General features: G+C 39.8%; 1 protein-coding gene across 2 annotated transcripts in view; it reads left to right on the forward strand.

Moving 5' to 3' along the window:
* Positions 1 to 740: 740 nt before the first annotated feature.
* The window catches only part of mios (missing oocyte, meiosis regulator, homolog), a 46,557-nt gene continuing 35,466 nt past the window's right edge, over positions 741 to 11,831 (forward strand). The window contains exons 1-6 of one of the 2 annotated variants that reach the window (XM_084575293.1): positions 741 to 1,604; positions 2,035 to 2,901; positions 2,984 to 3,473; positions 5,131 to 5,229; positions 5,316 to 5,570; positions 10,080 to 10,249. In XM_084575293.1, coding sequence (XP_084431419.1) covers positions 2,083 to 2,901; positions 2,984 to 3,473; positions 5,131 to 5,229; positions 5,316 to 5,570; positions 10,080 to 10,249 — 1,833 coding nt within the window. In that variant the 5' untranslated portion in view covers positions 741 to 1,604; positions 2,035 to 2,082. The remainder of the gene's footprint in view (positions 1,605 to 2,034; positions 2,902 to 2,983; positions 3,474 to 5,130; positions 5,230 to 5,315; positions 5,571 to 10,079; positions 10,250 to 11,831) is intronic. The other variant, XM_084575294.1, reaches the window with a different exon arrangement.

Here is an 11,831-nt window from a genome sequence, read left to right on the forward strand (position 1 = left end):
TATGAAAACTTATTTATCTACCTTCAAATGCTGCAACCTTCAAATAACATTTACTTCACAAACAATAAAAGTCTGAGCAACAGTAAGGCACATTTAAATTGCTACATGAAAACAGAACTACAAATACATACTGTTGTGCGCATGCAGTACAAGTTTTAAATCCAGGGAGAGTACATCTTTTACCTAGAGTCTCATTTAGCTGCAGCTCTCTGTCTCTGTGCTGTGGCTCTTTTGGAAGCATTTCCCTGTAGAATTGTGTCCTATAAACCAGACTGAGATTAACTGAGGACTATCAGATAAGCTTGTGTGCTGTGTGTATAACCCACTGACTGTATACACAAGAGGTGTAGCCGGAGGCTCTGGGGCTGCTCCACTGATCCACTTCAGACAGAAAGAATCACACTGACTCTCATGTTCACTTTAGGTTCCCATAGGAATATTAGTTGTATATTAGACTGGATTCCTACAATTAGGACATTTTAGATATTAAGACAATTTAAGTACACCACAAATAGATTATTTTATCAGGATAATATTGTATAGATTATTCATCTTCTCCACTCTTGCCTACATATGTGAAAACAGTATGAGGTATAGGATGATTCTCATATACATACACTGATCAGCCATAACTATATGAGCAGAGGACAGGTTAAGTGAGTAATACCGGATACATTAGACAGCAAGTGAACATTTGTGTTTTTGATCTATCTATCTATCTATCTATTAGAATATATTAAACTCAATATTATTTTGACAACCCTATTGTAGTCAGTGGGCTAGGCTAAATAACAGAGACACTGCAAACTGATCATTCAGTTGAATTACCTCCTTTCTGATGCTGTTTCAACATCTACTAAACATTATAACAATCATGATGAGTACTGTTATATTAGAATGCATTATTTCCACTAATGAACTGGCATGTCAGCGTGTATCGTGCATATGGGTGGAAAAGTTAATTAAAATAGCACCTTTTTTTAAGGTTGTTGGAGAACGTGTAGGTGGTGTATAAACATTTTATTAATCATTTTCTTTTCAATATCATCCATCATCCAGAATTTAATAATCCAATAACAATCCCGTGGCTCAGTAGGAAGAGCGGGTTGTCCGCGAACCGGAGGACTGAGCAAGACACTGACACGTATGGGTAGATGCGTCTGTGACTGTAAAGCGCTTTGAGTATCAATAGGTAGAAAAGCGCTATATAAAAGCAAGGCCATTTACCATTTAAAGATTCTGTATATCCGCTGTTTAGATAATCTTTTTTTTGTCCCCAGGAGACTTCTATAACCTAAGACATATTTTGGTAGTTTGGACTGCCAATATTCAGTCTAAGTTTCGTTTGGGTCGCCTAGAACCCAGGATCGCCATCGAGCTGCCCAGACTACAATCAGGCTGCTCATCCTATGTAATTTCATTCACTTGATCACAGCGCCCCCTAGTGGTGAACTACCAAAAATAGTGCCGCTAAGCGGAACTCAATACTGCTGAAACTTCTGACATATTTTAGTGTAACACACAACATCCTGTGTGCCTCCCAGTGTTCCGTGCTCGACATGTGTAAATCCAATCTGGTCAGAGCTGGTTTAAACGGTGTGTTTGTAAGTGAAGTTTCGTCGTTATTGTTGTCAACTGTCAAATATTTTTGACCGTTTGATACATTAGTGAAAGCCTAACGGTCTTTTTTTTCAGCTCGCCCTTCACTTGTTAGCATTAGCTTAGTCAGGTTAGCATGTCACCAAACTTGTAAATTTAGTTTTAACTACTGAAACACTTTGGTATGTCGTGGCTTTTCAAAATATATCACTAGAAGGCGCTTTTTACGTTATATAAATACGTTGTTAACAAGCTATAGTGATATTTTGCTAATTGACATTAATAAGTTCTGCTGTCAAATGTACATGGAGAGTTTACCTAATTTGTACATTTTAGACACTATTATGGGAGTTCTTAGTGCTGTGTATTGTTTGGATTGGTGTGAAAACATCTCTGTGGTGTCTTTAGTGATAATCTATGTGCTCATATTTCCAGGTAGTAAAAGGCAGACTCCCTTGAAACTCTTCTAGCTTCTTCTCCATCATGAGTGGCTCAAAACCGGACATCCTGTGGTCACCCCACCACCCGGACCGCTATGTCATCTGTGACTCCGAACTGGGACTGTATCGTATTGGACCGGTGGGCAGTGCTGAAGCAAAGGCCGGAACTCTCCCACTCTCTGAAGAGACTGCTGCTACTCTACTGGCCATTAACTCTGACACCCCTTATATGAAATGTGTGGCCTGGTACCCGAAGCATGAGCCTGAGTGTTTACTCGCTGTTGGCCAAGCTAACGGGAGAGTTGTGCTCACCAGCTTAGGCCAGAGCCACAACTCCACATATAAAGAAATGGTGGGGAAAGAGTTTGTACCTAAACACGCCCGTCAATGCAACACTTTAGCTTGGAATCCTGTGGACAGCAACTTGCTGGCTGCCGGGTTAGACAAGCACCGGGCAGACTTCTCTGTTCTCATATGGGACATAAGCAGTAAGTTTGTTCCTGAGAGCAGTGTTGCAGCTGAGAAGATTCGTGTTTCGTCTGTGGATTTGGACACGAGCACTGTGGTGACCAAACCGCTGTATGAGTTGGGTCAGAACGATGCTTGCTTGTCTCTCTGCTGGCTGCTTCGTGACCCAAAGCTGCTGTTGGCCGGGATGCACAGAAACCTTGCAATATTTGACCTGAGAAACACAAGCCAGAAAACATTTGTCAACACCAAGGCCATCCAGGGGGTGACGGTCGACCCACACTTCCATGACCGTGTGGCCTCCTTCTTCGAGGGGCAGGTGGCCATTTGGGATCTGAGGAAGTTTGAAAAGCCTGTGCTCACCCTCTCTGAGCAGCCTAAGCCTCTTACAAAGGTATGGCGCCACACTTATGTAAGATATTTTTGGCTTGTTTTTAAATATTGTATTCAGTTGAGTTTGTAATTTTATTTCTGAGGTGGCATGGTGTCCAACTCGTACTGGCCTTCTGGCAACACTGACACGTGACAGCAACATCATCCGACTGTACGACATGCAACACACTCCCACGCCCATTGGTGATGAGACGGAGCCCACTATCATTGAGCGAAGTGTACAGCCCTGTGAAAGCCAGATCGGCAGCTTTGCCTGGCAAACGTCCTCTCAGAACCGCATGGTGGTGGTGTCGGCGGCTAATCGTGTTATGACAGACTTCACGGTCTTTGAACGCATTTCGCTGGCCTGGAGCTCCACCACCTCGCTCATGTGGGCGTGTGGTCGACACTTGTACGACTGTGTTGAAGATTCGGCCGACAGCGTGGAGAGCATGACTGAGAAAGACATCGCCACTAAGATGAGGCAAAGGGCTCAGTCAAGGTACGGACACGATACCATACAGGTGTGGAGGAACCACCTGCTGGCAGGAGGGAACGATCCCCAGCTCAAGTCTTTATGGTATGATCTGTTCTATATCCTTTAAGAGGAGAAGTGATTGTTTTTTGGGTTGGTATACAGATGGGGACAAAATTATTAGGCCCCCTATGAAAATTTGATTCTTTTGAAAGTATTTCCCAAGTGCTGTTAAACAGAGCAATTTTTAACACAGCTTTTTCAGACATCCTAGTTTTTCTCTGGATTTACATTATTTTACATTATCTTACTTTCCAGACAGAAATTAAATTATTTCACAAAAAACTAAAATTACCAGGGTCAAAATTATTAGCCCCCCTGATGTTAATAGTCAATTGTGTATCCTTTTTTCTGGATAACAGCCTGCAGTCGTTTGTTGTAGTTTTCAACAAGTCTCAAGACACGTCTCCTGAAGAATACCAGCCCATTCTTCTTTGGCAAATCTCTCAAGCTCCTCCAGATTTGATGGCCTTCTGGCATGAAGCTTGGTCTTTAGTTCACCCCACAGATTTTCTATGGGATTCAAGTCAGGGCTTTGTGCAGGCCATTCAATAACATTCACTTTGGTCTTCTGGAGGTAGTTCTTCAGCAGGGGTGATGGGTGTTTTGGGTCGTTGTCGTGTTGGAAGATAAAGCGAGGACCCAGTTTTGCTGCTGACTGCTTGACATTTTCTTTCAAAATCTTCACATATCCTTCTTTCTTCATGATTCCTTCCACCTTGACTAGATTCCCAGTTCCAAATGCACTGAAGCATTCCCACAGCATAATACTCCCACCACCGTGTTTCACTGTGGGGATGGTGTGCATATCCCCACAGTATGTATAATCTTTCTCCGGGTTGCCCGTAGCATACTTTAGTCTGGCTTGAAGGTGTCTATTCTGGAGAACTGGAGTTTTTATTGGTCTGCAACCTCGCAGTCCATTCCTGTGCAGAGCTCTCGTGATTGTTTTCTTTGAGATTACAATTCCCGACATGGCTAAGTCATTCACTAGTGTCTTGGCAGTTGTTCTGGGGTCTTTAGACGCCTCTCTCACTAGTTTTCTTTTTCTAGTTTTCTAAATTTTTCGCTGCCTACCCCTGCCAGGCTTGTTCTGTACAGTGTGACTCTCTTTGAATTTCTTGATGATGCTATGGCTCAATAAAGCGGTCAGTTCTTTAGGGGGCTAATAATATTGACACTGATATATATATATATATATATATATTTTTAAATAATTCTGTTATTGTGTGCAAATATAAGTAATTTATGCTTTCTAAAGAAAGGTAGTATTTTTAGAAATGCTACATTGAAAATTCTGGTATCTGTTAAAAAAGCACTGGGGAAAAGTTTGAAAGAAAAAATTATTTCATGGGGGGGCTAATAATTTCTTTCTCAACTGTAACAGGCAATCAAGAACCATAAACAGTTCAAATTGCAGCTTTTTACGTCAACAGTTATTTCCATTATGTGATATGTTTTGTCATTTATTTTATATATTTCTGATTAATCAATGACTTGTCTCATCTATGCAATTGTTTAGTGAATGAAAACTTCCTGTAAAAAATCCCATCACTCTATGCTGGAGCCAAGGTAACATAGTTTAGTGTTTTGTCCGATCAGCAGTTCAAAACCTAAAATATTTGTTGGTCTAACCTGAACATCTGCATTTATGCTGTTGTCTTTATTGTTATGTTTGCACCACAACGTTTGTTACAATTCCTATATAAGTATCACATATGAAGCAGTGTGCAGAGGATATCGAGCTGAAGCTGCAGGGGAACAAGCAGTCTTTGGTGTACTCTGGTATCAAGAACATTGTCAAGACCAGCTCAGGTAAGAAAATGAAAGTGATTATCTTAAAATTAAGCACCTAACCTTTGTAAAATCTTAAAACATGTATCATTATATATTCAAAATAGGGACAACGGAGAGCCGGCGGTGCTGGAGCGGCTCAGACCGGCAGACAGATGTGCCTCGGTACCACAGCGAAGAACGATGCCTCGCCCTGCAACTGTGTGGCTGGATCTGCCGGGGTCCTGACTTGGACGTAGAGACCTTCCTGCGTTCTCTTGAGCAGGAACACGAGTGGGAGCATGCGGCTGCTGTTGCTCTCTTTAACCTTGACATTCGTCGGGCAATCCAGATCCTCAACAAGGGAGCCACCTCTGAGAAGGGTGAGTGAGATGGTCAGCAGACAGACTGATAGGAATATTTCAGACCACATCTGAGCACTTCAGTACACATTAATTAAATTAATAAATTCTTGCATCACTTTATAGTTAACTAGGGGTGGGACTTTAACGCATTAACTACAATTAATTAATTTCAAAAAAATGAATGCGTTAAAAAAACGCATTTAATCACAGTTTGTATTCCAAACTGGTACACCGATTACACTGATGCACACGTCAGAGCTCGGCGAACGGCTACCAAAATGGAGGAATTGGATGAAAACACGTTGCTAGGACTGATGGAAGGCAAATTTTATTTAAAAAAAAAAATAATTACCTGATGGAAACCCTGATAAAAGTGCAGTTTTGTGAAAATTGTGCCCAAAAAAAAAAGTTTGCACACCACCAAATCAACCCTATAGTGTCATCTAAATGCAAAGCATATTGCAGTGAGCACAAAAATCGCCGGAGCTGTTAGCGCTAGCAGTCTCGGACAAGACATGTCGTCAACCCAAACTTACCATTTAGTGTTTACAGTATTCATGTCTGTGTCTATTATTTGATTCAGTCGTCCACTAAAGTCCATTTACATAAAAAAACGCTTTTTGGGCCAAATATTGTTATGCAATTAAAATGTGATTAATCAAGATTAATTAATCACAAAGCCTCTAATTACTGTATTTAGATTTTAGATTATTTTTTTTTTTAATCAAGTCCCACCCCATTAACATTATAAATCATTGGAAAACTGCTTTTTCGTACTTTGTAATCACATGCTGCTTCAATAGAAAATCAATACACAATTAAAATATTAACGGATTATTCTATGGTTGTCAGTAGTCATTAGTTTTTAGTCCTCTTATCAACATGGGAGTGGACAAATATGCTTGATTTATGCAAACCTACGATATTACTGTAACAATCCAAAACAATGACATGAGTCTAGAATATTTTCTAAAATAACCTCAATGGTACCGTCTCTCGCCTGATGACAGCTGGGATACGCTCCAGCAGACCCCGTGACCTTTAACAGGAACAAGTGGTTGAATAAATGAACCTCAATGGTACGAACTTGGAAGCCAATCTGACATCCCTGTGGCAGACATTTTGTCAAATATCAGCTGGGCCAAACATATTGTTTGGGAAGGTTTTATGTGGTGATAGACAGAATAGTAACAGTGATGTAGTCATACACAATATCTAAGTGCCGGGGAGTTGAATTTTTTTATTACTGAATAGTTCTGATCGGTTGGAGGAATAAATGATGCAGAGAAATTTTATTTTCACTGAATCGGTTGTAAAAAATTGAGTCTGTCTACGGCAGGCACTGCATGCTGACTATGCTCACTATGAGAGCTCTACTTTTAATTCATAATTCCTACAGAGGTCTGAATGTACAGTAAAAATCATCGTAACCGCCACTGTTTAAAATCTAATGTTTTTGCTTTTGATTTTTTAGACCATGGAGATTTACAATTATTTTAAGAGAGTTGGTCAAAACTCAGAGGAAACGATTCCAGATGTAACGTGAACTAGCTTAGCTTTATAAGAGCTTGCAAAGTTAAATTGAAAGACAACTACAAATAACGTTTATTCGATGATTTTATTTAATTTTACCTAAATTTGTCCATAGAATGCTCGTCTAATTCTATGTGCAAACATTTCATATACTGTATGAATAGTTTTTAATATTTGGGATAACGTCATAGTAGACATTAATGGGCGAGAGTAGAATTTGCTGTCGCCTGCAGAACCGCCAGGGTCTCACAAAATCTTGGGGGAAACACTGCTGTATTACCCAACCCAATGACCAGCATTTAAGTATTGTGAGCATAAACTCTTATAAGTGTTGAAGGAACATAGTTTATTAGCAAAAATGTTATGTTAAACACAGATCTCCCAACAAAATAAAGTGGAATTTTGAAAAACGTAAGAGCAGTAGAAACTGTGCTGCTCTTTTCACGAGGGATGCACGATAACGTTTTTAAAAAACCGATACCAATAACCGAAAACTTTCTGTTTCCAAAGGCCGATACCGATAACTGATAACATACCTGAAGATGAGGAAGACTAATGAGCAAAAGTGATATATCATGACATCAATTCTATAAACAAAATCAAAAACCGTTTTGAATCTTAAAATGAAGAGGTATTAAAGCTGGTGCTGATTTTTCCACCTCATGGCACTTTCTTTAAACATTTATTACAAACAGCCAGAGAAATGTCATCCTCAGAAACTATGAAAAAGTCCCACACCACCGCCGGCGCCATGTTGTTTGTTCACAATAGCTGTAGAAAAAAGATTCGGGATCCGGCTCATTGAACCGGCCACCAAAGAAGACTCAAGAATCATGAATCTAGACGTCTACTGAATCGGCTCAGTTGAGTCCTACCACATTTGATTGATATATAATCAATAAACGCCACCATTCAGACATACGTACATTTTGCTTCTCTGCCGAGTGAGATCACAAAATGTACTACTCGACCTGACCACTAGCAGCCCCACCTGCACTCAGCCAGCAGGGATTCATGAGTAGCGAATCTATAGCGGATCCGCCACTCATGAGCAGTGTTGGGTATAGTTACTTTGGAAAGTAGTTAGTTAGGTTACAACGTTATCATCAATTAAAAGTAATCTGTTACGTTACAGCGTTACCTATGAATAAAAGTAACGCATTAGAGTACTCATGCGTTACCAAAAATTAAAAGCCTTTTGCAGCGCCTCGCACATGCTGCAACTCAGCGACACACAGCCTCCTTTAAATGCACGAGAAGTCCTGACAATGATTAACTCTGCAGGATAACAATACCAGGGTGATAGAGTGGTGCTTGGATACAAGATGGTTTTTTTAAATTGGAAGTGGAATTTTTTGCGGTCAACAGAAGCTTTTCACCAATGCAGAGTGTGCATTTTACCGTTACGTTGTTCTTGTCTTTTTCGCTGGCGAATTGAAAATAATGTGCGTACTACGATTCAAAAGCTGTCCTCTCTGCCATCTTGCCAGCGGTTCGAAAACACACACACACACACACACACACACACACACACACACACACACACACACGGGTAGATCACTTTGACTTGGTCATTGTAAAAGTAGCTTGCAAGCCAAAGAAGTGTGGGCACCCCTGCTGTAGTTTGTTTGATTGTTAGCTATCTAACAACACATCAAAAACAAATTGTAAGCCAGATATTGTTCAGTGGTATCATGGCGTTTCAGTGTTTTGCAAATGACACGTGAGTGCTATTTTTAAAAATAAAAAGTCAAATGTTTTCTTTGTTGTCTGTTTAGTTTATTTTATCTCCTCCATAATTTTCCTTGATTGAGAAATCGGTCTGGGCTCTTATGGGTTAATCAGTAGCCTATATGCTAGTATATGTTTACAGTACCGTTTACAGTCAAACATTTTGATGCACTGTTGGCTCAATTTTGATCAATCAAAAATCTGTGTAGTAGTTTTTTGAGGACAGTCTGAAGATGCTCTTGCACATTTGGTGTCAATTGAGCAAAAACTGTGGGTGGTTTTTGAAGTGAGCGATGGACTTCATAATTTCCTGTGTACTTCAGTTCAGTTCAGTTGCTTTTAATGTTCCCTAAGGGAAACTTGGCTTGCAGACAGGTTAAAAAATAGACAACTATAAAAACATAATAAAAAAACATAATCACATGTAAAAACAAGACAGACAAATAACAAGCAACAATCAGATTGATACGGTTCATTTTGTATTCTTTTTAGATAGGTTCAATAGTTTCTTATCTTCAGACATAAAAAAGTATAGGAGATGTTTCTTTACCTGCTTGACAGTTTCGACTGAGACTCCAATCTTCCACAGAAGCGTCATTGCTCCTTACATTAAATTTATTATGGACGTTGACTTAAAATCATTGTTTTATTTTATGCCCTTGGTGCCCTGGTTTTTGGCCTTTGTGCCCTCAAAAAATTGACAAGACAGAAGGCCAAGTGGCCTTGACCCTAAAATGACGAAATTCCAGGCCTGGATATAAGTTTAAATTAAAAGCTTAAAATAAAAAGTCAGACCCTTCAAACTGCCTGTAAGAGCTTGTTCAAACCTTGCATTAACACAAGATCTGGGCGATCCGATCACATAAACAACAGGTGTGAACATCCCCAGGATGTATTTGAGAGAACCAATCTCTGACCACATGGTGGTGTAGGTCACGTGTGTGCTCCTGCATCAACTCAGTTTTGCTTCAGTTAATCTGAAAAAACGCATCGCTATTATAAACGATCCCCTGAGAAGAAAAAAGCACCTCATGAGTGCGAAAGTTGGTTAGATTAGAAGCCCCTTTTTTTTTTTTTTTTTTTTAACAGGAAAGGTGCTTTAAATCTTTTCCCAGTCTCTGATACAACCACAGAGCTTTATGCCCTTTCCTCTTAGCGACACAGCTAAATCACTTTAAATTTGTTGTCCTAGAAATTCCTTCCTCCTTCAGATATGAGTATATAACATAAATAAATCCGCCTCTCTGACTTCTTATTCCCCAGGTGACCTGAACCTGAACGTGGTTGCCATGGCTCTGTCTGGCTACACTGACGAGAAGTCGTCCCTGTGGAGGGAGATGTGCAGGTCTCTGAGGCTGCAGCTGAAGAACCCCTACCTCTGCATCATGTTCGCCTTCCTCACCAGTGAGCCTGGAGTCTATGACGGCGTGCTGGTACTGACTGGATCTCTTAATATCACACTTTTTAAAGCTACTTAATTAACGTAACTCACATTATAAAGATCTTTTCTTAACACTGTGAGGAATAGGCAGGTAATATTCCAGTTTTTATTGGGAAAACTATCAGGAAGAACAAGAACAGGAAGGGTTTTACATTTCTGTCATATGACACCTACATGGAAAAGAATCTGAGTCTGTTGAGTAAAAAACATAAAATATCTTCAGACTAAAAGTTCAGACAAGACCTCAGCTTGCCCACTGATTCTATGTTTCTTCTGAAGAGGGGCTACAGGAGCAGTCAGGTTTAGAGCCCGACCGATAAAGGATTTTGAAGGCCGATACCGATACAAATATTTGTTGGTTTTAAAAACCGATATTCCGATATATCAGCCGATATTTTTTTTTTCAGAAACGCGCAACAAAACATTAACAGATTTCCCTAACATTAGTTATTTGTAGTTATTTATGAGTTTTAACTAAAATAATATGATAATGCATCCCTTTACCTGCACTTTTTAAATTCTTTCCATCAAGCTACATCAAACCATTTTCAATCATCAGTTGCTGCCTGCCTTCTAAAACCTACTATTTAGCGATCTAAATCCATTATGTGACTCGTTAATGCTGCGGCTGAACGACAGTCTGCAACGCACACTTGGCGTCATTGGATTTCACACACGTGTAAAAGAAAAGCTAACTTTTATGCACAAGCTACGTTTGATACTTTTTCTCTATGTATAAATGTTCACTCCTCGCAGGTCTAACTTACATTTTACAATGAAGGGACTGTAACTAGGGATATGCTAGTTATAAATACAGTAATCATTACAGTACTTTATTTAGGCAGAATAAGTTCGTTGTGGTTTCCAAGCTCATTAATGTTAACGTTAGCGGTTTTCCACTGATAGTGGCATTAGCTAGCTTTGTGGTTAGCTAGTCTATGATGAGCCATAATTTAGCAATGGACAACGTCATACTGCAAATTGTAAAACATACATTTTCAATATAACAGGCCAAGGAGAGATGATACGTCTCATTGCTATAACTGTCACGCTATTAAAGAAATACTTCAGTCATATTGTCAAAAGTTAAAAGGACAGTCAGTCAACTACACTGTAACAACGTAACGTAATTAGCTAATTCCGCTTCACTCTCGGCTTATTTAACAGCAGCAAAACTGGACATGATAGTCACGAATTTTTTCATGCTTATTTGAGTTAAGAGAACTGATGGGGATGTTCTTTTAATTGTTATTCAAGCAATGTATGTCTCGTGACCAACTCACCATGAACACACTTCACCGATGATCTTACTCGCGGATAACTGGTTCTCTCTGCCCGACTCTGGCTGGAGTGTTGCCAACAGGGACGGTGTAGAGTGCCCTCTGGTGGACAAACTAAACTATACAACGCCAACACTCATGACATGGTTGAAGGGTGTTTCGTTTTTATTTTATTTTTGAAATATTCATTTATCGGCCATTATAAATGCCGATACCGATAGTTTTGAAAATGCCTAATATCGGCCGATAATATCGGCCGGCCGATATATCGGTCGGGCTCTAGTCAGGTTCAAA

This window comes from Chelon labrosus (assembly GCF_963514085.1).
Source record: "Chelon labrosus genome assembly, contig: SCAFFOLD_127, whole genome shotgun sequence".
Lineage (NCBI taxonomy): Eukaryota > Metazoa > Chordata > Actinopteri > Mugiliformes > Mugilidae > Chelon > Chelon labrosus.